This window comes from Chelonus insularis, unplaced genomic scaffold, assembly GCF_013357705.1.
Source record: "Chelonus insularis isolate UGA/USDA-ARS -01 unplaced genomic scaffold, ASM1335770v1 contig_85_pilon, whole genome shotgun sequence".
NCBI lineage: Eukaryota > Metazoa > Arthropoda > Insecta > Hymenoptera > Braconidae > Chelonus > Chelonus insularis.
In genome coordinates, this window is record NW_023276773.1 from 779,102 (window position 1) to 805,293 (window position 26,192).

Genomic DNA, 26,192 nt, shown 5'->3' on the forward strand with positions numbered 1-26,192 from the left:
GACATATTCAATGAGTAGGTAGCAAACCCTTAATCTGTAGCTTCTCTTATCCATATTACAACATTGTATATCATTCTTAGGATTATATTTTAATCTTTCTACATGTTCATTTCACATATATACCTAGATATATATCATCAAATCAGATCTTTTCAAACATATTATTTACAATACAATCGTCTTACCCGAGACAATTATTTGATCATCTTACATATCTATTTATTGCATCCAATATCCAGAATTTTTTTTTTTACAAAAGTCCAGGGTTGATAAACCAACTGATGGACCTGGTTCAGATCTCGATCATAAACAAGTCTAGATCATCAATAAGCTTTTGATGACATCTATATCCAACTGTCCATCAAGTTGGCTTATTTTCCCCCATCATCCTAAAGGACACTTGATTTGATAGAACGCTGCTACGACGTTGTTAACATATCACTTTCCTTGTAAAACAATAAAATAGCAAATAAATAGACAAACAAAAAGAAAATGCATCAATACAATCATAATTGATTGATATTTTTTAAATAAATAAAATGACATGATTTTTCTTTTATTTTTAAGATAAGGAATATTATTTTATCAAAAATGATCATTAAAAATTGCATATCACAGTCTTGATGATTAAATGAGAGATGCATGTGATCTGATACATCTTGTCTTTGTGATTTTTATGAAATCATTTACAATAAAAAATAAATAAGCTCTAACTGACATTGAGATAGAGAGGTACTTAGTCAGTCATGAATAATAAAAAAAAAAAAAAGAAATGTTTTACAAATAATTTTATAAATAAAAGCCTATATAAAATAAAAGGATATTCCTTTCACGTAGTAGCAGCGTAATTATTATTTTTTTTTTCCTTTTTTTTTTTTTATATATATATATAATCGATTTAACAGTTGTTTAAATATATCGATAATATATTTTTATAAAGGCCCATGTGTAGGCTTTTTAAAAAAATAAAATAAATAATCTGAATAAATAAAGAGAGTATAATAATAATAATTATAATAATAATAATGATGATGATAATGATTATGATCATGTATTAATAATAATTAATAATACAGTTAGTCAATAAATATTGATTAGAATTAAGTTGTTGCATATATAACGTTGTGAGTTATCATTATGTTTCATTAAAAATGATTGTATTTAAAATGACATTTTGTTTTTTTTTTTTTATCTCACAATATGCACAAATACTGTATATGTATGTGTGTGTGTGTCTGTGTACGTTGTTTTGTATTTATATTATCTATAAATAAATATATAAAATCGATAGTAATTAATTATTAATATTACTTATAAAAATTCTGTGAAATAAAAATAATAATCATATCATTATTATTACTATCTTGGACGTGAAAATGTTTGTTTTCTTTTATCAATATATTATAATAATTATTATTATTAAAAATAATAATAACATTTGAAATTGGAGCATATTTATATTTGTACCAATCTCATTATTTTAATTAAATTTCCTACTATTGTTTTTTTTTCTTTTTTTTGCATCACTTCAATTTAGTCTATCAAATAATTCCGTTTTGATAAAAAATTAAGTGCTGCACTTGATGGAATTTCAACAGATCTTTGGATCACATTTTAGTATTTTTTGTTTTTTTAAAAAATAATAAACAGTAAAGTACATACGTGCATGATTAGCATTACTAATTAAAAAAAAAAAAATGTATAATTGTATCGATAAAATAATCGATAAAAGTCGGCGGCGATTAGCCAGCGAGAGACTAACACAATTCGACGTAGCTAAACCATATGATGATGATGATGATGATGATGATGACGATGATGATAATGACCACACAAAAGTGCCAAAAAAAAAAAAAAAAAGAAATGTAATACTTGGAATTTAAAATTTCGAGTTCAATAATCAGAATGGCTTAGCAACTATCATCACGAAGTGGAAAGAGTTCGTGGGATTCGTCTAGAGAAACGAATGATTCGTCGTCGAGTAGTCCTACGCCGACCACCGCCTTGCCATCCTCAAGATTCCAGGTTACGTTTAAGGTGTTCAAACACTTGCACTACATACTCCAAGCCATTCATGTAATCTCGGAAGATCAGCCAGTCTCGTAGATTTCTGTATGTTGATGATGATGCCATAGCACGATATTCAGGTGTCATGACTTCTCGAGTCACGTCTGCTCGTGGTGTTACACCACGTTCCATCAAAGCTACCTGTAGCTCACATAGAACCTGTCAAGAAATAATTCATTTAGTTTATCAAGTTCTAGATCTTTCAGAGTTATCAACATTTCATCAGTATTCTAACAACGAAAATAAGTTCATAAATTGACAATGCTTACCGTTCGGAGTTTGTACTCGGTGTCTTTAAATTGTTTGAGAAACTCAAGTCGATGATCCTCTTGGTCCCAGACTATTTGCTCTAAACCCACAGCGTATTTCTGCATAAACTCGTAGGCATTTAAGAGGGCAGTATCGAGCTGTAAAAATAAATGACAATGAAACAAGTGAAGATGAGTGGAGAAAGAAGAAAGCAGTGAGAAAATTTGTGAGAGATTGAAGATGATGAAGGAAAAAAAAAATTTGATGACAAGCGCACGAACCATTCGCACCTCCAGCTTGTTTAAATATTCCTTGGTTAATTGTTCTCCCAGCTGCTTTGGGATGTCTTTGGAGCCTGGCAGCCAATCGTAATGATTATCTTTCCATGTTGAATGTACATCGTTCAATGTAGTATGAAACGTTTTTTTAACCTAAAAAAAAAAATATAAACAATTTATTTTTATTTTTTCTAGGTTACAATACTGCTGCCATCTTAGAATTAATTTCAACAATTGTCTAACCTGCTAAACAAACAATATTATCAATTGTTTAAACGCATCAATAATTTTGTTTATCAAATGAAAGTAATTAATTAATAAATACAATTAAGTTATTATTATTAACCTAATTGTTATAGGTTATTATTCAGTTAAAAAAATGTCCAGTTGAAAATAAATGACTTGAACTATCCTAAATGGTTGAAAATACATGAATTCTACTAAAATACTTCAAATTATAAACAAATATAAACGTTTAAATAAGTTTTTAATGGTGGAAATGAATTATAACCTCTACTAAATAGGTTATAATTCACAAGAGCAATAATAAAATCATCAGAATTATTATGATCATCACAACTCCCCTATAAAAAACTATATCAAGCTTCCCTACTTGACAAGAAAATTAGTCACAGTGGCTTTTGACTAACACATAATAAATTCGGGGAAATCATCATTGTCATAAATACTAAACGCAAAACACTTGTAGTAGAATCGGTGACTAAACTACTCGACACTCATAATGCTTGGCGCCTTAATTTGATAATTCAATTAAAACCAGAGTGATCTATCAAACCTAGAAAGACCCAAGATGATGACAAAAAATATTACAAAAATTTTATTATTAAATTCATACGAGGAATCAATGAATTGCAGGCCTAGGTAATGTGGTTTTATTGGCACGCGCCACATAATAAAGTGAGCATGGATGATATATGTGTGATATCCGGAGTGTGATGTAGTGTATAACGTGAACGTTGATGAGTATAAGTAGTGTATCAGCTGGCTCACGAGGATCATTTGACGAGTGGGGGCTTATCTCTGTCCAGGAATGGCAATAATCAACGTGAGAGCTACCTACGGTGGCAATTATATGCGATAATGCGATTAAATATAATATAATACAATCCCTGAAGTATATATTTGATAAACCTTTAACCTAGCAATACCAACAATAACAAAATCAGGGATTCTAAAAGGTTAGTTTTTTTTTTTTTATATTTTCTATCAATACATATAGAAATTGATTGACTGTTTTATTTCTTTTAGGCTTTCCTTCTTTTTTGTTGCGGGGGCTCCTACGGTGGTCTAAAAATGTTAGGGTCAGCTCACTCTGCATAACTGTGACTAAGTCTTTGGATGTTTAAATTGGCTTCACTTTATGCCGCCCAGTCAATTACGAAATTTTTAGGTACAAGGTAAAACAAGGTAGAAATCTTTAACGCTTTACTTTGTGTAAACCTAAAACACGACAACCTTGGAAATAACTCACTACACTTTCGCGTCAACCGGTTATTATTTATAATACTTTTCTGAATGACCAAAGTCTTACTTCTACATAATTAAACACTATTTTACGATAATACTAATCTCAAAGCCCTGAGAATATAATCTGGGTCCAGGATAAATAAAGGACAACTATTGATTTTACGACCCATATTCTTTACTAAACTCAATTAAATCAACTCTTTATGGTTTATTACTTCATCTTCAACTGTTCTGACTACTCTCCAAATCACTTGGACTATTTTTATTGATGCTTTGTTCTCGATTACTCCAATGTTATAAGTATAATTATTTTTACTTTAATCCCATAGACTTTGATGATGATCATTTTTTCAATTTTAATTCAACAAAAATATTCATTATTGACATTTGTTTTAGGTTAAGTTCTTCAATATGTTTATGTGCTGCTCTAAAAGATGCTGTTGATGAATTTTCTATCAAGACCAACTGTAATTATCCAGATAAAAAAATATATCCCAATCTATTCTAGACCAATGAGAAGTCAAAAATAAAAACTGGAATATTGTCACTAACGACTGTATTTGTGGTACGAAAATGACTGCCTTAGGTATTTTGTGCCTCATAAAATTTCTCGTCGACCCATCACGAAATCATGATGGAAAAAAGTGGAGACAGGAAGTAAGCTAAAAAGAGACTATAGAAAAGGCTCTGAGACAAATTGAGAAGTTGGTCAAAATCAATTAGCTAATTTTTTTTTTTTTTTGTATTCTTTAAACTCTTGAAAATTTGTTGACCATATTTTTTTTTCCAATCTCAACTAATCATTCTGACTCTAATTTAACATCGTAAACTAAATACCCACACCTTAATGACAACCTGTGTGATAATTTGTCGGGGTTATATATCAAATTTATTTTTATGCAGACATACAGAATTGTCGGCGTAGAATCTCCGCGTGCCAAAGCCAAGTATACACGAGGAGCCGACGCGTTGTATATCCGGTCTGCACTTTAGTATGCAGCCAGAGTAACAGTGCTCGGTAGTAGTAATTCGGAGAGAGGGGCAGCTTCCGATTTATTTTAATCTCTTTTTTTTTTTATTCCTCTTTTATATTTCTTTGATGTACTTCTGAATGAAGTGTCTTGGCTACTCACTGTACAGTAATAAATGCCACATCACTAGATTGGAATTATTCTAATTAAATTGAAAATAAATATGATGATGATGATGATGATGAGTTAGCATGAGACCAATGCAGACAGTACGACGCCAAATAATCTCCACCACACCTGACCCACAAGTAAGCACAGCATACTTAAGTTTGATAACACGATCCAAAGAATCAACCCAAGACTCATCTCATTTTTCATTCTCTTCTTGAAAATCATTTCTCCATGTTCTTCTTCTATTCATGACAACTGACTTTGAGAACTCTAGTATATCGAGTGTCGAGTACTAGTGATGATGATCTAATCGTCGAGAGACTCAGAACATGGGAAAGAGAATAATTCTATAATATTTCTAAGCTATTGAAAATGAATTATACAACAATAAAAAAAAAGTATTGACAGGATTTCCGGTAGTACAGTTGTCAGGGCAATGGGAATTTCCCATAGGCCAAAAATGTTTGTAAAGAAACCGGCTAAGGTTGAGGCATAAAAAAATAACGTGGACTGAATAAATTAGAAACTGGCTCATTGCTCATAAAACCACTATTAGTTAACACGCGACTATCTCGCGTCATCTGACATTTTTTTACTTTTTTACGAAATTTCTGACCTAAACATGAGTGTTATCAAAAGCTCTTACTGTCTTCAATTATGACGATTTCATAACAATACTTAGTCAGAGGTAAAAGTGTTAAATATTTTTAACAATATGAATATATTGTCATTACTCTTTCTCATTCAATCTACTTTCATTTTCAGTCTTTGAAGAAATATTTATCCTGGCTGGATGTAATGATCAACTTTTATTGTCATTAAAGCAGTTTCCCGGCAATGATTTATCAAGAATAAGGTAGGAATGAATTTATTTAGAAGTTAATTTGTTGGATAAATATTAAGTGAATTTATTGAAATGAATAGGTACTTACAAAATCGTCACAGAAAAGTTGTGCATGATCTAGAGCCGTTTTAGCCTGGACAACAACTTGAGCAAGCAGTTGTTCATCTTTCAATTGTTCGACATCCAAGCTGCCATCAATGTCTTCAGCTGCTAGACCACAGGGGTTCACCCACTTGGGTGGCTGGCTGAGTCTCCGATCGTCAAGAGCCATTGACGTCGGAGCACTTTGAACTGAAACCACAAGGAGTAGCACCAAAAGGCTTCCTAGCCCTGAAAATAGACAGAAAACTATTGAAAACAATTAATGATTAATATCAAGTAAGTCAAAAGTTTGCATAAATAAATAAATAATTAAATAAATAATAACTAACTCTAATCCTAAAAAGAATTAGCGAATAACCTGTCTGTTGCAGTTATAATAATTAATGAGAATAAATCAGAGGAGAGGAAAAGAGAGCTAAAGGTAAAACGAAGTCGGCGTTCCAAGTGGAATTCTTGACAACCCACGGCAAACTGGAAAAAAGTAATGCGCACACCGGGAGCTAAGTACCAAAGCTCCCAGCAAGGAGCATCTTGGTCACAAGAGTCGAGTAAGAAGATGAAGAAAATATGCGGTAATGGCGCACTGTCCTCGCATTACTTGCGACAATTATACCCCATTACCGCCCTGATACTGTGCAGGTTAGTCTCCTACATCATTCCACTCTTTTCTCCTTCCCATTTGTACTCATGGAATCAACGTACGTTGCGGTAGGTCGTGAGCTCATCGATTTATACACCAACATAATGTCTAGAAAATGGTGTCTAATATTTACTGATACTTTTTTTTCCTAGTTTATTACGTGAATTAATGCTGCCAATTAATACCAAGTAAAACAAAATGACTTAAAACCACCTGTGGGATGTGATTATAACTCCAAGACCATCAACAGGTGGCATGGATCCAAGGCCAGAGTTCTCTCTACGATCTATTTACATTCCTCGTTATTTTTGTATTTACTCAAGTGAAAAACGTGCTTGAGCAGCATTTCTCACACGACAGGGCGCAAAATGACAATAAAAAGGTCAATAAAATTGCTCATGATTATGCTTGGGATGTTGATCATCAAAGAGTTAATGCACCATGGGGATTCCCCCAGATTATCCCTAAATTTTAATCATCTAAATAACTTTGGTGATGACTAATTCATCGGATCACTTTCAAATGTGACGTCAAGTTAGAATTGACTATGGAATGTATATTTCTATTTCGAGACTGATAAAAAAAAACGTCTCAGGTAAGGATTGACATTTGGCTGATGGTTGACAGCAGTGATAATTGATTAGAAGTTTTTAAAGTAAATCTTTGTCTTTATAGGACAATAAATCAAAACTTATTCATTATTTTTAGAGTCACCAGTCAAATAGCAGCAGGTGTGGCGGTCACTTGAGGACTAAAAGGAGAAAGAGAATGACTTGGGAACTGGTCAAAGACCTAAACTGTCATAAATTCTTTTAACTTAGGAAATAATAGGGAGGTATGAATTTATTATTTTTGAGGAACTTCAGATAAGCTAACGTGGGTGGTTTTTTTTTCGGTGGTACCGTTATACAAAGACGACGTTGTTACGTTTAATCAATTGATGACGTTGATGTTTCGACAAAGTTTAAGATAAATAAATAAATGAATGAAGATATGTGATGTTGATGATGATAGATGTGATATTAAGCAGTTTATAAAGGCCAAAGCTTACGTAGCTTTTCTACTCTCACCGACGACGAGATAAATTAATCGAATCACGACTCGGCGCTTTTCCGGCCGTTAAAAAGCGCGCCAATCGATTTCCGCCGACTCGACACGTGGAAATACACATATTAACTTGGAGAAATATACCCAAGTTACTTTTATTTTTGTTACTTATTCACTTTAAAAAGCTAATTCACACGAAAAAAAAACAAGAAACATCTTAAATTAGCTAAGATTGTTTAAATATTTTTCTTAAAAATAATTTAAAGGGAAAGAAGTATTGAGACATTAATTAATCAATCAAATATCATTTTTATCATACAAGGTATCATATAGATGCCTTCTTGAAGATTAAAAATTAAAATTGATGCTTGATAGATTTTGATCAATGCTAGATTGACATTAGAGTATTTTAATTAATTAATAGAACAAATTATTAAGTGAGTATTGATGATTTATTTATTGAGAAATATTTTATAAAATATATTGTTGATGAATAGCATTTAGTTTTGTTGATGAGTGGTATTTGTACAAAGTATAAGGAAAAATAATAACTAATTATAGAGACTTGTTTGATAAATTAAACAGACTTTAGCAAGCAAAATTTCATTTCTCGTTATATCTTTGTCAAGACAATAATGTTTATTATCAATAAAGAATAAGCATAGGTGAGATAAAAGAAAATGAAGCGACAGAAATACGTAATGACTCAGCGTCGGATTATGCAAAATTTTAAGCAACCAAAAATAGTATACCCTTGAGACAGCGATTTGAAAAGCCATTATAGTAACAGAATATTAATTAATAAATTAGTTAATTATTTAGACAATGATTAAATCCTAAAAGCTAGACAGTTATTTTGATGTGTATGTAAACTTACTTAACCACGTGGTGATGTTTGTTCGCGAGGACTTTCTTGTGAGTCTTTTAAATTCCGAATAGAAATTATGTCTGACATGACATGGGTTACACGATCTCACACTCGAATGTTTAACATTATTATTATTATTACTATTATTATTCTGTTCAATATCCACATGTCTTTTAAGACGACTGCATAAATGAACAAGTTTCGTTGTTTTGGTCATCCTTGTCATTAGTCTTGGAGCACTGTTAACAGCTGATGTTGATGTATCACGATCTAAGACTCGATGAGATGTAGTCCTTTGATCTCTCATCATAATAACATCCATAGCACCAAAGGTGTTGATAATTTGCACAGTAGTTGAATCCATTATAACCAACACTTAAATCACTCCACAAGTTAAAATAGTTTTGAAAGCTAAATGATTTGTTGGACTTAGTGTTGTAAAATCGTGTCAAATGTCATCGATGACATTAACAGAAACACTATTGAGTCTGCACAGAATCACAATCCGTTTAGCACTGGTTCCCGCACAAGCCATGCACTGATTCTTATATGAGGGGGGAGGTGAACGAAGGAGGAAGAGCAGAGTGTGAGTGAGTCTCGAGTGGGGGAGGAAGGGTGTCCTGAGGAGCGCCAATGTGGTGGAGATTGTGAATAAGGCGGGGGTAAAGCCTTAGAGTATAGAAGAGTCTCAAATTTTCCAGTCTTTAGATAAATTAAGGGTTGGCCAATGTCCTAGACCTTTATAATCTGATGATCTAAGTACAATGATCTCCAATGTCCACCTGGATGAATGAAATACTTGAGTCAATGTTATTTAATTACACTTCAACAATCACTGATGTAACTGTGTATTTTTATTACGTGGTAACACTAGCAATCGCATGTAACGTGTTGGTAATACTCCGAGTTTATGATACTCAAGTGGCGTAAACCAGTGCCTATATACGATTGTTGGTGGTTCTGGTTGATACATGGAGAAGAGCACGTGGCCCATGTTCACCCCGCTTTAGGCCAATTCAACCCTCCCCACTTACTGCCAGGATACATTGGAGGAGCTTGCTTGGGTAAGCTACTTTGTGGACCTCCCTCCAACATCAGAGACTGGACACTACTCTCTTCCCTCCCCCTGTCTTTCATCACCGACTCATTCATAACTCCCCAATCGCTCCACTCCCACCACCAAGCGTCGTACGCCACCGTCGTGGTCAACACCACTAGACCGTACATCACACTCCCACCAGCAACACCTTCGTCACGCTCAGGTAGACCAGTTGTACCCTCCAATCTCTTCAATGCTTATTTTACTCATCCAACAGTGTTTCAGGACTTCTAGGATTCTTCGTAAAAATACCCTTTTTCCATTCTTGCTTTTTTTTTCCTCCTGTTCATTCATATACAGTCGTCAGAACTTTTCATTATCAGTTGTAATTATTCTATTACACAATAGAATACACTTGTGTGTTGAGGATAAACATCACAATTTTCCGGCTCGTGTTAATACACTCTCGTGTGAGATAGCATATCTACAATTATCATAATCACATTGACGCCGCACCCTTACCACTATTTTTATACTTCATTGACGTATCACAGTGTTTTAGGTCATATTCTGTGGGAATCAAACGTCATGATGGTCACCAAAAAAGGAAAATGCATATCAGTTTCTTGTGACGTTTACTTTTTTATTAGTTTTTAGAGCATCTAAGTAATCCAGCTGTTTGTATGGAATATTCAACATATGGGTTTTCCTCTTATTAGTCATAATAATGGAAAATTTGCGAACAAACGTGCTTTTTCATGAAATTCACTTTTTTTTTGTTTTGTTTCAGATTTATTGGGTTATTTTCACCTTTATCTGACATGAAACCATACACGTGACTAATTCAAGGATTGATTCATTTTTCAACAATATGTTGCTTTGAAAAAAGATCTCATTGGTTATATATATATTTTTTTTTATTACTTTTTATTTTTAGCATCTTTATTCTTATATAATGCTCAATGAATCCAAAGAATACTGGGATTAAAAAAAATAATTAATGATTTTAATATTTAATGTCTGATAAAAAAAAGGTATGAAATCGTTTTTATTCAACACTGCTTACCTGTACTTTTTGTTTTTTTTTTTTTTTTATTAAATAATAATATTATTATTTACTCTCTAATACATTGAAATAAAAAGTTTATCATCACTGAATGACTCCAACATCAACAGGAAATTAATAGATAAAAAAAAAAATAGCTGAGATTTTTATGAACAACAGCTGATTGAACATTTCTGCAACAATTTTTATTGCCAATTCAATTTAATGATAATAAATTTATTTATTGAATCATATATTCAGCTGACTTTTAGTGTTAAAAATATAAATTGAATATTTTTAATGACAGTCATGTCATAAAATGTGGGAACAACGTTTCTGAAAGTGATCCTCTACATGTTGATTATTAAATTGCAACAATCACCTTTTTTTCAATCATATTTAATAGTATAACCTCGTTTTCATTCCATTTTTTTTTATACAAAATTAATTAGAGTGTTGATTTATGATTATTTTTTTATTGGATCTAATGTATTCATTACTTTGAAGTCTTTTCTAACCTCAAAGAAAAATAGATCGATTGAATTGGCCAATTAATTGAATGAATAATTATTTATCAAGATTTATGATGTCTAGAAAAATAAGAATTAAATATTATTTGTATATAAACTTATCATAATATTGAACTAAGTAATAAGATAACTTTTCTAACCAAAACATCATTCAATCAAATCAAACATTTAATTGCGAATATTCGACATTTTGTTTTTTTTTTTTGCTACCAGAGGGCGTGTGCTTATTTGAAGAACGCAATAATAATAATAGATCAGGAGAACCAGTTGTCTTAAGTAGGTGTTTAACATGTCATTATTTACTAACGTTTAAATTATAAATATTCTTCACATAACTAATTCAATATGTCTAAAATCCTCAGGTAAAGAGACCCTGAAGTTAAATCCAAAGGGTAGCTGTTGAAAAGGAAGCATTGTAATCCTCTTAAAAGTCAGACTTTGCAGGCGCCACTTGAATCTTCACCAGCAGGACTATTTAACATAGGGGCATACATTATCAACTCCTTCATTGGAAATCCCAGCGTAGGAGAAAGTTGGTGAGTTATTCAGCTTTTACTTGATATCACTCAATAATTTAATTGCCAGGATTATTCCAGAAATACATGAGTGTATTGAAAATGACGCCAGGATTCCAAATTTATATGAATCATTCTTGTGCTATTCATAATTTATTATAAGGATGTTGGAATGTTGACTGATTTGCTGGTCTAATTATATTCTAAAATACTAACATCGGTGGTAATAATGAAAATAATAATGATAACAAGCAACAGATTTAATTCCGTTATCCGCTATAATATGACTAAGAAGCGTGAGTGCCTTTAGTAGGAATTCGTGCCCACGTGCGGTATTCGATGATGACGATGGAGGAAAGGAGATATTGTACTTGTTACGTATAACTTGTAGGTCGTTGTCATAGGAATTAAACCATGTGGTTAAATTCAACTAAAACATAGTCAAATATAATATATAATCAGCGCATCCTACCTTTTATTAGCTACTTAAAATGAGATCAAAGTTATCATTGACTTGAAATTATTTTGATATGGAGCTTTTTTGAAAAAAATTTATGGTGACTTAACATTGTCGTAGTTAATGAACGAATGGTGCTACATTGATGAGTCTAGATTCATTAGAAAGCTGAGAATCTCCTTTTTACAATAGTATCTATGAAGATTCAAGAAAAAATTTATTTGTTTCTCTGATATTTTTTCTAATAGAGTAATGAAGAAATACTCATCTAGACCTGGAGCACAAAAATCATCTTCAACTTCCGATGCTCATAACTTTGGAACCAATGATCCTACAAGAATAAATCTGTGCTCATTGGAAAGCTTAGATTCTGATCTCCAGAAACACATCTCTAACAATTGATGAAAAAATTAGTTGGTCCCTGTATTTATTTAAAATCAAATGATTGAACATCATAAGCTCTGCTTGAAGCATCAAAATCAGGTCTAACTTCTGATGCTTATAACTTTTGGAAGAATTATCGTACAAAAACGAGACTGAGCTCATTGAAAAGCTTGAAATCTGTTCTCTGAAATACATATCCTAGTTATAATTGGAAAAATTTATTTCAACCCCAAAAAAAGCGTAGGAATCAAGTATTCCAAGATAAAAATAATTTCCCACGATCTCCAAGTGTCAAAGTCCGTAGCAATGAGATGTTGGATTGAAAAAGTCAACGTTGATTGTTTGCATACAAAAACGCGACGCCAGCAAAGGGTGATACGTTGAAAGAAATCCAGCTTCATATTACCATCATCAAAGACTAAATATTAGCTCATCAACCGATATTGCGATTACTTAAAATATGTTTGATGATTTATTAGCAAACTTGACCGTTGACTTTGTAAATTAGATAAGCTTAATCTTTTTAACAAAATGAGTATTTTCCCATCATTATTAAGACGCCCTTATTTTACATAATCTCTGAACAATAGAACTGATGTTCTGGCAGTTGGTCTTAATCTCAAGTAAACTCTTTATTTCATCACGTCTAGATATTCGTAAGGGCCAACAATACAAGTTTATCCGGCTTTGGGTTTCGTTAGTTCAAGTACTAGACTCAATATTTTTAGAGTCAGTTGAAATAAATAAACCTCTAAATTATTTGGAACCATGAAGAGATAATGGTGACTGGGAAATCCAAGGCGTTAGGTGGCTACATATTATCTTATCATTTCGGAGTCTTGGAATTTTCTGCAAACAGCTATTGTTCTCCAACATATTAACTCCTTCAAGAAGCTTACTAGTTGGTAGATGATGAAAATTCATTTGTTGGGCTAGAAATATTGGTCCAACAATGAAGGTAGATTTGAAAGTGATGATGATGTTGGGTGTTGGTGGTAGTGATGATGAAGTACTAACTTAAGTAGAAATGAGAATCCAGAAGAATTGTTGGAAAGCGAATTGATGGATGAGTTTATTGATGACCTTGATCTGAACTAGAGAGATATCTGGATGAATTAGCTTGAAAAATTGCACGTTTTCCTGTTAAATGATTATAATATGAGTCATTAATTGGGTTAAATAGTTTTTGCTACTAGTAGCTAGCTAGAACACGAGACCAAGTGTGTTTAGAGTAATAGATTATACGTAGATATGTTGTTTCCACGTAGAGTAGGCTCATGATGCAGAGTCACCACTTAAAATTACTCCGTGATATCAATTGGTTTATATGCATTTATTATTATCAATGCAGTTAGATGAATTATTCAAGCAATTTCATCATACTCTAATTAGTTGGACAATATTTTTTGATAGAGACTAAAGATTGCTTTGGTTGATACTTTTTCTATCAAGAAACTGTTGAAACACCTAAACTGTCATAACTTCCGAACAAATAATGATACATGAATGAATATGGGCTCATTTGAAAGCTTAGAATCTGCTCTTTGAAATGCTATGCATAAAGGTTCAAGAAAAAATTTTATCTATTCAACATTTTTTTTTATAAAGTGGTCGAAAAAAAAAAATCTGAAAATCAGATTTAGCTTGAAATATTTATATTTTTTGAAGGGATGAGCTTGCAGGAATAAGTCAGAGCTCAGTTGGAAGCTATGATTCTGTTCTATGAAAATTTATGTTTGATAGATGAATGGTTAGAAAAGTTCAATAGTTTATTTTTATGTTACATTATCATCGTCATTATTATCATCAGAGTACTTTTTTCATTAATAATAGTTATTATTATTTAATTGTAAGCATTTTTAAATTAAAATGTCACGAGAACTATTAAATAAAAAAAATAAAAATGATTTGTAGATAAGAATGATGATTAATATAATAATTCTGCTCAATCAAAGAGAACAAGAGATTTAAAAAAAAAAATGTTCATTGAACTCTAATCATTTTTTATTGATAGAAAATGATGATGAAAATTAGTGGGAATTATTCAATATTCTAAGTAAAATCGATAAGAGAACTTATGACAGTTATTTTTTAATTATCAGTTTATTTTTCTATAACTATCTAACTTTGAAAGAGCAGGAATGACTGGTCAATGATATAGAGCTTTTTTGCAAAAAATTGGTGGTGACTTAACATTGTCGTAGTTAATAAACGAATGGTGCTACATTAATGAGTCTAGATTCATTAGAAAGCTGAGAAACTACTCTTTACAATGGTATCTATGAAGATTCAAGAAAAAATTTATTTGTTTCTCTGATATTTTTTTTAATAGAGTGATGAAGAAATGCTCATCTAGACCTGGAACACAAAAATCATCTTCAACTTCCGATGCTCATAACTTTGGAACCAATGATCCTACAAGAATAAATCTGTGCTCATTGGAAAGCTTAGATTCTGATCTCCAGAAACACATCACTAACAATTGATGAAAAAATTAGTTGGTCCCTGTATTTATTTAAAATCAAATGATTGAACATCATAAGCTCTGCTTGAAGCATCAAAATCATGTCTAACTTCCGATGCTCATAACTTTTGGAAGAATCATCGTACAAAAATGATACTGAGCTCATTAGAAAGCTTGAAATCTGCTTTTTGAAATAGATATCCTAGTCATAATTGGAAAATTTTTTCTAACCCCAACAAAAAAGAAACAATTCAAATCAAAACGAATAAGAAGCTCCATTATAGTGATATGCTATTTATCAATGAATTAAAATACTTTATCATGATCATTTTATCCTCCATGGTTATTTCTTAATTTCTATTTGTTCCCATACTCAACTTAAAAGTACAAAAAAATATATAAAAAGAGAAAGGTCAATATGCTGACAATCTTCGCCCTGGACTCGTTGCGCAACTTCAAAGGGAGTTCCCAGGGAACAAGAATTGGCCATGTTCCAGCAAAAACACACGAAAAGATGATGTTTTGCTGACTCTAAAGGAGAATCGCGGAAACGATTTGGCCAAGAAGATATCTCTGATCTGATGACAAACTGCAACATGGTTCGTTGTACATGACAACATGAAGCAAAATGCGTATAATAAAAGTGATTATTTAGGTGTATCTGAAAAGTGAATTCGATGCGCGTTCACAAGATGAGAGTAAGAAAGACATGGAGGATTACCGATGAGGAATGAAAGGAGAAGTAGAGAAAAACGACATTTAACCAAGCCAAGTGGAAAAGGCGGGAGCAATTTTTGGTGGTAATTATATCGATTCGTGTGGTCTCGGTCCTTCAGGAGGTGGACAAGAAGCGGATAGAGACATCGGCCACATTCCGGACTACAGAAAGGCACGCGGTAAAACGAGGACAGATATCCGGAGATCTCTTTCTGCTTAACATTTTACCCAGTCCATGGACCACCCAGGAATCAGCTCGTTTGTCCTCGCGCGCAATATTCAGTGCGCGCGTTACCCTTTTTTAGGTACAAAAAATTTTTTTCAACCATTTTGTTCAATAATATTCCCACCAAAAATACCGGTATCCATCATGCTAAGCTTTTAGACACATCCATTGGACTACTTTCGACAGCTTTTTGACGCTCAGACGATTCATGCCTTCAACCCTCACATCTAAAAAAATAAACACACTTTTTCCAGCTTTAATCAAGCAACTTTTATCTCATTTTATCAAGGAAATATTTATTTAAAAAAATTACCTGCAAATATTTAAATATTTTGCTTCATTTATTGACTTTGTTTTGGATTAGAATAATTTTTTTTTTTGCTATTTAATTATCGAGATTAATACGAAAGAAGACATTTTAAATGTACAATTAAAAGTCAGCATAAAAATTAATCTCATGTATATATTTACACTTCTAGAAAAATAAACATTCATTTTTCTAACCTATCTATCAGCCTTACGAAGCTTCCTAATAAATTTTCCAACATTTCTGGGTAGAGAAAATAATCTCAATTATTTCAAAAACATTATAATTCATTTAAATATGATGAAATCAGTTATAAACTGACGGTTATTTCATGATTTAGCATTGCTATCACTACACTAGATTCATTATTCCACTAAATAATCTCCATTATTTCCAACCTCAATATCTAGTTGTCATTATTTCCCAATAATTTTCGCCATTTTCTTGTAAAAAAACATTTCTACCAACCTGATATGACAAATCATCTGGTCATTTTTAAATAAAAACAATCAATAAATAAAACTAACTTCTTGAAATGGTTAATTAGAAAGAAAAAAGAATATATTAACAATTAAAAATGATAAACATTAAAGGTTAAAATGAATTAAAAATAATAAAAAAATAAAACTGATAGGTTGATGAGTGAGTAAATATGAAAATAGTTCATTAAACTCACTAATGGCGTCTCCTTGGTAAAAGACGAATGGAGAGTTTTTGTGCAAGCTGTCTGTGTGCACTGCCATGAATTTATGAATTTAGTATCACGTTCGTACATTTTATCTCTCTATTCTCCACTAAGAATCTTATTTTCCGCACGTAATCATTAACATATTCACCTCACAAGTGATGCAAACATTTTAAAATACTTTTCAATTTAATATATCAACACTTGAACATTTGTTTAACTGTCAAAATGATGATCAGTGTCAAATACTTATTGACTATTCTAGAAATGTGTCTTATTAATTCAAATAGTCGTGATGTTTTTGATTTTGACAATGTGAATTTGAAGGTATTGATGTGATAATAAATATTGTACGTGATAGAATTGATAGATATAATAATCTTCGATTAAAAGTAATATGAGTTGGGATGAAAATAAACACTGGTGTTGGATGTGTGAGTAAGCTAAAAGGTATATCAATACGGAAAATAAATTGCCAGAGGTTATCAAGTAATACTAGAACGAGGAAATAAATTATCTAAAATTGTTTATAATTGTTTACTTAATGTAAATATGGCTAAACATTGATTATATTCCTTGGTTGATGAATAAATGTATTAGAATAATTTTTTTAACAGTATTTATCAGATGATAAATTTATTAGCAATGTATTTTAGGGTTTGAGTATGATATATTTTGGTTTCAAGTGTCTAGAACCGTTTCCAAGTGCAGGGATGCTCTAGATCAGCTTCAATCAGCCACTAGTGAATTTTAGCACAAGAAAATTCTTTCTCATCCACAAACGGAAGTTGGTGATGATTGATGATAAATGAAATCAATGATCGACAACTTCCTATGGGTTGATGGCTTGTAGAGTGTTTATAGAGTCTTTCTCTTTGCATCTTGGAGATGCTGGAAGACGATCTTTGAAGATGAGTTTTTATTTAATATAAAAATGTACACTTACTTATTCGCCGACTTGTATATTAGATCATCGTAGGCTTGGCCTCGCATAATTATCGACTGTATTCTGTCGGTAGACGCACCCTTAAACTTTTACTCATCTCGATGGCATGTAGACGAGTGCAAATTACCTAGACCTTTTTCAAAACCTAGATTTTATTCTTTGTTTATTTTTTTTTTAATGTTTGCTATTGGTAATTGCAGTCAGTTCAAGTGCATTACGTGATTTATATTCTTTTCTTTATATATAGGATTCGAGATTGATATCATTATCTTTAAATGATGCAGGAAAATTTGTTGGGAGGGTTCAAAGGTTGCTTTGATGGATGATTTTTTTTGCAAAACATTGGTGGTGACTTAAAATTGTCGTAGTTAATGAACGAATGGTGCTACATTGATGAATCTAGACTCATTAGAAAGCTGAGAATCTCCACTTTACAATGGTATTTATGAAGATTCGAGAAAAAATTTTTTGTTTCTCTGATATTTTTTTTAATAGAGTGATGAAGAAATGCTCATCTAGACCTGGAACACAAAAATCATCTTCAACTTCCGATGCTCATAACTTTGGAACCAATGATCCTACAAGAATAAATCTGTGCTCATTGGAAAGCTTAGATTCTGATCTCCAGAAACACATCCCTAACAATTGATGAAAAAATTAGTTGGTCCCTGTATCTATTTAAAATCAAATGATTGAACATCATAAGCTCTGCTTGAAGCATCAAAATCATGTCTAACTTCCGATACTCATAACTTTTGGAAGAATCATCGTACAAAAACGAGACTGAGCTCATTAGAAAGCTTGAAATCTGTTCTTTGAAATACATATCCTAATTATAATTGAAAAAATTTATTTCAACCTTAAAAAAATAATTCTTTAACAACTAAAAATGTGATAAACCATTTTACAGCAACTTGTCGATTGTCTCCCAACAAACGTGAAAAATTGAAGATATATTTATGACATAAAGATATTCTCTAACATTGGAGAAAGAATTATCAGGACATATTTTCCATATTTAAATCGTGCTGACAAAGAAAAAGAGTTATTAGAAAAAATGTTGAGGCAATTTATCATTCATTAGTAAACAACTGGAATTTTTGTTTCATCACGCTTTTGCAAAAATTATTGACTTTGATAATAAAATAATACACGTACCTATCGGTACCGGTTGGCTTTGAAGCCGATGAAAAAAATTGTTAGGAATGACCACCGCCAAGGATACACTTTGTGTACCTTATATTATACAACTGACGGCGTAGTAAATCGCGGTGTTATCAATTCGTGCGTGACTATTCTGATCGGTTATAATTTTCCCTACCGATAATAACCGACCTCGCTAAATGTGATTCACCACCTACTTATTTCCGCGATGATAAATACATTTCTAAATCCCAGAAGAGTATACCTTTCAGTCATTTTTAGTAGTACGCCAATATCAACATTCACTTCTTATTGTTGATGCTTGACTATGTTTATTTGTTGCTTCAAACTGATTAGACAACACTTTATCTCTAAATAATTCATTTTTACTACCATTATCTGAATGTCCAGCTTCTACTTGGGATGCCCTGCTACTTAAGAAGATAAAGAAACAATATTTGTAGCAGCCTCTTATTGAAAAAATTCTGTTGAAGACAATCAGGACCAGGTCAGGGATTCCTGATAAGCATAATGAACAATAGGTAACACAAATATTTAAACAAAAATAAATCACAGCATGGTTTTGATTGATTATTTAGTGTTTTAGAAAGTGGAGTTGATTTCTGGAGTATGAAGATGCATGCTGGGTAGATTTTGAGAAGATGTGTAGGTATGTCAGGGTTTTTTTCGTTCACGAAATCCCGAGAATGAATGAAGATATCGACTTTGTACTAATTTTATTCGAAAGATAATGCGATAAAGAAGATCTCAAAGAAGTTTCAACTAATTCGGTCGAGCTGTTTTTTTTATAACAAAGAAACTACGAGATAAATAGAGTGATGGAGAAGTGGAAACACATTCTACCTATTGGATGATCAATATTAATATGTGATTGGGTCAACATCAACAAAGTATGGTTATACACAACTACACATGACTCTTGACAACTCTATATTGTTTATAACAATTTAAATGAGTTATAAACAATGAAAAATAGTTGCTACCGATGAAGTGATGATTGCTGCTGATAGATTGGATCTATATTAACTAAATATTCTTGTCAATCACCACCCATGACTCTCACCTACTTCATATTGTTTATAACAATAGCAATTTGTTGTAAACAATTAAAAAAAGTTTCCAGCTATTGAATGATCATTATTGATGATAAATCAGACCAACATTGACGAAATATTGTTGTTAATACCTACACATAACTCCAAACCATTGGATATATCTGGTTGGAAGTCATCCCTATCATCTTCAACATGATGTTGGCTTCCATTTAAGATACTTAATTAATAAAAAAGTTTAAGAAAAAAAGTGGCAGCACCTAGAATAGCCAATAAGCTAGCTTTCATCAACATTCATTGATGAAGAAAAATAAATAAATATTAGTTTACTATTGAAATGTAATGCTAATGACATCATCTAGGAGATGAATTGTGAAATGAATATCTATCAATATCACTAGTATAATTCCATCCATGATATCCGGAAATTCGAAAGGGAAGAGTACCCATCTGTAGTCTTCACCAAGGCTACGTCTTACTGACCGAGTTGTGGTTTTAAGTTCAAGAATTTCAATGACTCACCTCAACGCCAATAGAAGCCGATGTCCCGTCAGTCTTGCCAAGCTTTTCTTTTCCTTCAATTTTTCCTGAAATTCAAAAAATAAAAATTATTTGAATACATATCCGTTGGATCCAAGGTATAAAAGTCAGAATATAATGATCAGGAAATGGATCAAATAGTTGGAAAAAGGATTAGTGAAGACGATGTGTGGCCTTTAGTATTTATAAGAGGATTATGGAGAAGTATTTTGCAAGTCATGGTTAGACATTGAACTTTGATAACCGCAAATGAATCACATTACCTCACAATAACAAATACGTCAATGATTAGACCAAAGTGTTAACGATCTAAAATTACGGAAAATTTAGAATTGGAATTTATTTATTCCGCAATTCATCGTTTTTCTTACATAAAAATTAATAATAGCATCTGATGATGAAGTAAGTCATAATTTTCACACGTTTCTAAATGGAAATACTGAGAAAGTCGTTTTCCATTTAGAAATGATGTACACCTGCACCTTGTCACATTCAAATGTGTATATTAATTTGATGTTGGTATAAATTGAAGAGAGCAACAGCTCACACACTTGCGAATATATATCTTTATCTGGGTACTTTACTTGCAGATCACTTCCTCTGCGATGATTCATCCTAGATGTATGCATGGATAATATCGCTATGCTTTACATTGCGGTTCGAGGTTTCGGATCTCTGACACCTAAACTATCGCACCGTATATCGCATTACGGGATGGATCAGTTTGTATCAGCACCTGTGTGCTTTTAGGAATTTTTCAATTCTTTTTGTTGGGTTTTGTTCATGATTTTGACCATTAGATGAACATGGATAAATCATAATTAGTTGATGAATTAAGTTAATGTTTGATTGCAGTAAGTTCATTGCTATTTATAATTGTCTTCTTTTTTATACGTAGTATTCAAGATTGATTTCATTATTTTTAAATGATGCAGGAAAATTTGTTGGGAGGGTTCAAAGGTTGCTTTGATAGATGATTTTTTTTGCAAAAAACTGGTGGTGACTTTAAATTGTCGTAGTTAATGAACGAATGGTGGTACATTGATGAGTCTAGACTCATTAGAAAGCTGAGAATCTCCACTTTACAATGGTATCTATGAAGATTCAAGAAAAAATTTTTTGTTTCTCTGATATTTTTTTTAATAGAGTGATGAAGAAATGCTCATCTAGACCTGGAGAACAAAAATCATCTTCAACTTCCGATGCTCATAATTTTGGAACCAATGATCCTACAAGAATAAATCTGTGCTCATTGGAAAGCTTATATTCTGATCTCCAAAAACACATCCCTAACAATTGATGAAAAAATCAGTTAGTCCCTGTATCTATTTAAAATCAAATGATTGAATATCATAAGCTCTGCTATTTTTAATCTTTGATCATCATCACTTTCTACAATAGAATGACCTACCAGTTATTCACCGTTCTCAACAGATCAGCTTCTTATCTCTTATTCTTTCCTTTTGTTGATAACATTATCAAAGAATTAATTACAAGCTAACTAATTAAATTTATCATCTAAAGTATTTATTGATCTTAATAATTAAGTAAAAAGATCAAAAGTTACCTAAATGTATTCAGAATAAGTCCAAATGACAGGTTGATCATCAGTAATCAAAGACAAGCTGATGGAGTTGATGAAAATTATGTGAAAAGACTAGAGGATTCTATTGATAATCCAGTATTCAAGAAACTAGGATCCATATCAACTTCAGAGATTGCTTACACTGCATCCGAGTAACAGACAAATGATCCTCGTGTTTTCGTCGAAGACAGTTAACTGTGAGAATAAAATGGTAACATGAAAAATAGCAGCATAGTCTAGTGACAAAATACCCACGACAAAATTAAAAAAAGTAATAAATCACGTGATTTATACAAATCGATAGTAAGTGAACGAGTGATTCAACACCTTGAATTCCAAGAAACTGTTTCATTCATCCGGTAGCAATGTCTGGACACGCGACGATTTCTATTCTTTCATATTTCAGACACTAGTGAATTACGTCTAATGGTTTTTCCTGAAAGACGTTGACCAATTTTTAGAAGTTAACGTCAGCATATTAACATTGACCTACTTTTTTACATTCATGAATGTCCTATAGTAGGGAAAAAAAAACATATTCTCCAAAGCAGTTCCGTTGGTAAGCATAGCACGTGGTATTTTATCATGATGACTATTGCTTTGGAAAAATGCAAGTGAAAGTTGTTGGTTGTATGGAAATTTATGTCTTGCTTGCTCTCTTGAACAATTATCTACGCTATTAACTGACTAATCTTTATATAGAGAATAAATTCGCGTGTCCTATTACGCATAAACTTAACTTCATACTTTGAATCTCCATCAAAGAACGCTTGAGACGACCCTACCGAATTCTTTATCCTCTTTTCAATGCTTGTACTGACCTTGAAGCCAACCTCTTCATCGCATGAATGGAAAGACTCGATTGAATGGAAAATACTGAAAAATAATGTTATTAGAAAATAATAATAATGGTACATATTTTTTGTTGAAGGATAACCAACACATTTATAACGAATAAGACTTATTGTTGGAGTAGGTCTTGATAAATCATTTTTTTAGGGGTTGAAATAAATTTTTCCAATTATAATTAGGGTATGTATTTTAAAGAATAGACTTCAAGCTTTCTAATGAGCTCAGTCTCGTTGTTGTACGATGATTCTTCCTAAAGTTATGAGCATCAGAAGTTAGACCTGATTTTGATGCTTCAAGCAGAGCTTATGATGTTCAATCATTTGATTTTAAATAAATCCAGGGACCAACTAATTTTTTCATCAATTGTTAGTGATGTGTTTTTGGAGATCAGAATCTAAGCTTTCCAATGAGCACAGATATATACTTGTAGGATCATTGGTTCCAAAGTTATGAGCATCGGAAGTTGAAGATGATTTTTGTGCTCCAGGTCTAGATGAGCATTTCTTCATCACTCTATTAAAAAAAATATCAGAGAAACAAATAAATTTTTTCTCGAATCTACATAGATACCATTGTAAAGAGGAGATTCTAAGCTTTCCAATAAGCTCCATATCATAGACTATCCGTTTCTGCTCTCTCAATGATTTCCGTGATAGTTTTATTGAAAAAATTGTCATAGCTGAGCTAACAAGAATAGATACTGATCATTGAAAAACCTTATAATTAAAATATCAAGATCGTACCTTATTATATCAATTTTCTCTAGAATTTCATATAATTTCCAACAGTTTTTAGCATTATTTTTCATCAATAAAAAATAATTAGAGTTCATTGAACACAATTGAAAAAAAAAACATTGTTTTTTTTTTTCAATCCAACAAAGTTAATCAAATCATTGTCATTCTTATCAGCAGATCGTTTATTTCTATTTATTTTATAACTCTCGTGACATTCGAGTAATAATAACTATTATCAATGGTAAAAGAACTGATGATGAAACAGAAACAGTAAATCATATCATAATAAACTACTAGTCTGTTCCAGTCATTCATTTAATAAATTCCCTACTTTTCATTGAAGCTTCAATTCCCTAGACTTTATCTGATGTTTCCATTGACCAAACATCATCTAAAAAAATTATTACCAGTTCATTAATACTGATCAATAGTTCCAATGATCACGAAGATCAAGGAAAAATGCTGGGAATTTATCAACCAAGTTCTTTTTTCATAAAATAAAAAAACTTTGTTTCCTGCTATAAAAAATTCAATTCATTGTTATTCTAATTAAAGTGATAAAACATTGGTTTTTCAGGTGCTAATTCACCAGTTCCATTGATATCTTCATAAAAAGAACCACGAAACCAAAAGCAACTAGGATCAATTGTGATGTAGATCCAAAGGAAATGATTGAAATTGATAAAGCAAGACTCATCGATATTGAAATATGTTTAAAAACCAGTAAAATTATTCATCTTCCAATTCCCAAGTGAGTATCTCTTAATTTTCCCAAAGATTTAGAGTCTCTCGCTTCCGCATTTTAGAATTCATTTTTTTTCTTCAATAGATTTAGCCACTTCTTTAAACACGCCGCGGCATTTCCTGGTCTAATTCTTTGCATTGACGACAATCCAACTTTTGTTGAATTTTCTTGCTTTTCTGTAACCCAGAGAGACCCAACACGATGTGTGGTGATCGTTGGCTATCCATTTCCTTTGCTTTTCTTCTCTTAAAATCCCCCAGCATGACTATGGTTTTGAATTTTTCGAGTTCCCGACAACTAGGCGCCAGACGCAAGTCTTTATGACAATGGCCAACACCAGGTGATTTGAACGAGCAAGCTGCACGTGCCGACTACATAGCTTTAACACTCAGAATAAAAGATGCTAGACACCCTACAGATTCAGCTTCTATAGCTAACGTGGCTCTGCAAATTTTCTATTTTGCTCCGCCTTGCTCTTGAAAATGTCCAAGTTGAAATACTGATTTTTAGTCTAGGAGGACCATCCCAAGCTTATCTTCATGTTTATTTTATTTCGTAGTCAATTGTTGCCAACATCGCCTAAGGGTGATGGATACTTGGCTCTTTGGAGGATTGTTGATCAGCTAAGTGGAAAAATTACCGTAAATTTGATTTATTAATAAACTTTGGGATTTACTCTTGACACTGGGAGATCCAATTAGCACTGAATCCGGTGCTTTTGTGATGAAAGATAATTTACAACAGTTATATTTTAATTATAAGGTTTTTCAGTGATCAGTATCTATCCTTGTTAGCTCAGCTATGACAATTTTTTCAATAAAACTATCACGGAAATCATTGAGAGAGCAGAAACGGATAGTCTATGATATGGAGCTTATTGGAAAGCTTAGAATCTCCTCTTTACAATGGTATCTATGAAGAATCAAGAAAAAATTTATTTGTTTCTCTGATATTTTTTTTAATAGAGTAATGAAGAAATACTCATCTAGACCTGGAGCACAAAAATCATCTTCAACTTCCGATGCTCATAACTTTGGAACCAATGATCCTACAAGTATGTATCTGTGCTCATTGGAAAGCTTAGATTTTGATCTCCAAAAACACATCCCTAACAATTGATGAAAAAATTAGTTGGTCCCTGTATTTATTTAAAATCAAATGATTGAACATCATAAGCTCTGCTTGAAGCATCAAAATCAGGTCTAACTTCCGATGCTCATAACTTTTGGAAGAATTATCATACAACAACGAGACTGAGCTCATTAGAAAGCTTGAAGTCTGTTCTTTAAAATACATACCCTAATTATAATTGGAAAAATTTATTTCAACCCCTAAAAAAATGATTTATTAAGACCTACTCCAACAATAAGTCTTATTCGTTACAAAAATGTTGGTTGTCTTTTTTATTCTAAATAATTTTTTATATTTTCAATCTCTCAGACCTTGCTTTGAAGGCCAAGATCTATTCCAACTCTCA

The 26,192-nt window shown here is 32.0% G+C and overlaps 1 protein-coding gene and 2 long non-coding RNA genes across 6 annotated transcripts; 2 read left to right on the forward strand and 1 right to left on the reverse strand.

Moving 5' to 3' along the window:
- Positions 1-1,512: 1,512 nt before the first annotated feature.
- On the reverse strand, positions 1,513-17,469 carry LOC118071542 (uncharacterized). 4 transcript variants are annotated; one of them, XM_035090739.1, is made up of 5 exons: positions 17,086-17,469; positions 6,157-6,398; positions 2,598-2,747; positions 2,337-2,474; positions 1,513-2,226 (listed from the first exon to the last, which is right to left on the reverse strand). In XM_035090739.1, exons 1-5 carry the CDS (start codon positions 17,150-17,152, stop codon positions 2,014-2,016), a joined length of 810 nt encoding a protein of 269 aa, XP_034946630.1. In that variant the 5' UTR covers positions 17,153-17,469; the 3' UTR covers positions 1,513-2,013. The 4 variants fall into 4 exon arrangements, with proteins under 4 accessions (XP_034946630.1, XP_034946628.1, XP_034946627.1 ...); XM_035090737.1 differs by lacking the exon at positions 17,086-17,469 and adding an exon at positions 8,735-10,719 and having other exon boundaries at positions 2,607-2,747; positions 6,157-6,416; XM_035090736.1 differs by lacking the exon at positions 17,086-17,469 and adding an exon at positions 8,735-10,717 and having other exon boundaries at positions 6,157-6,416.
- LOC118071549 (uncharacterized) lies at positions 7,022-10,695 on the forward strand. The gene is made up of 3 exons (XR_004690906.1): positions 7,022-7,405; positions 7,519-7,645; positions 10,555-10,695. It is a non-coding gene; the product is annotated as an uncharacterized lncRNA (long non-coding RNA).
- LOC118071548 (uncharacterized) lies at positions 11,589-24,715 on the forward strand. Its single transcript, XR_004690905.1, has 3 exons — positions 11,589-11,615; positions 11,702-11,875; positions 24,548-24,715. It is a non-coding gene; the product is annotated as an uncharacterized lncRNA (long non-coding RNA).
- Positions 24,716-26,192: the final 1,477 nt, after the last annotated feature.

Excerpts from the sequence above, each read along its gene's own strand:
- LOC118071542 (XM_035090736.1), bottom strand. The coding sequence starts at position 9,089 with ATGGATTCAACTACTGTGCAAATTATCAACACCTTTGGTGCTATGGAT. Across the intron at positions 6,417-8,734 it reads AAACATCACCACGTGGTTAA|TTTTCTGTCTATTTTCAGGG; the intron begins GTAAGTTTACAT and ends TGTTTTCAATAG. Across the intron at positions 2,475-2,597 it reads ACAAGCTGGAGGTGCGAATG|CTCGATACTGCCCTCTTAAA; the intron begins GTTCGTGCGCTT and ends TTATTTTTACAG.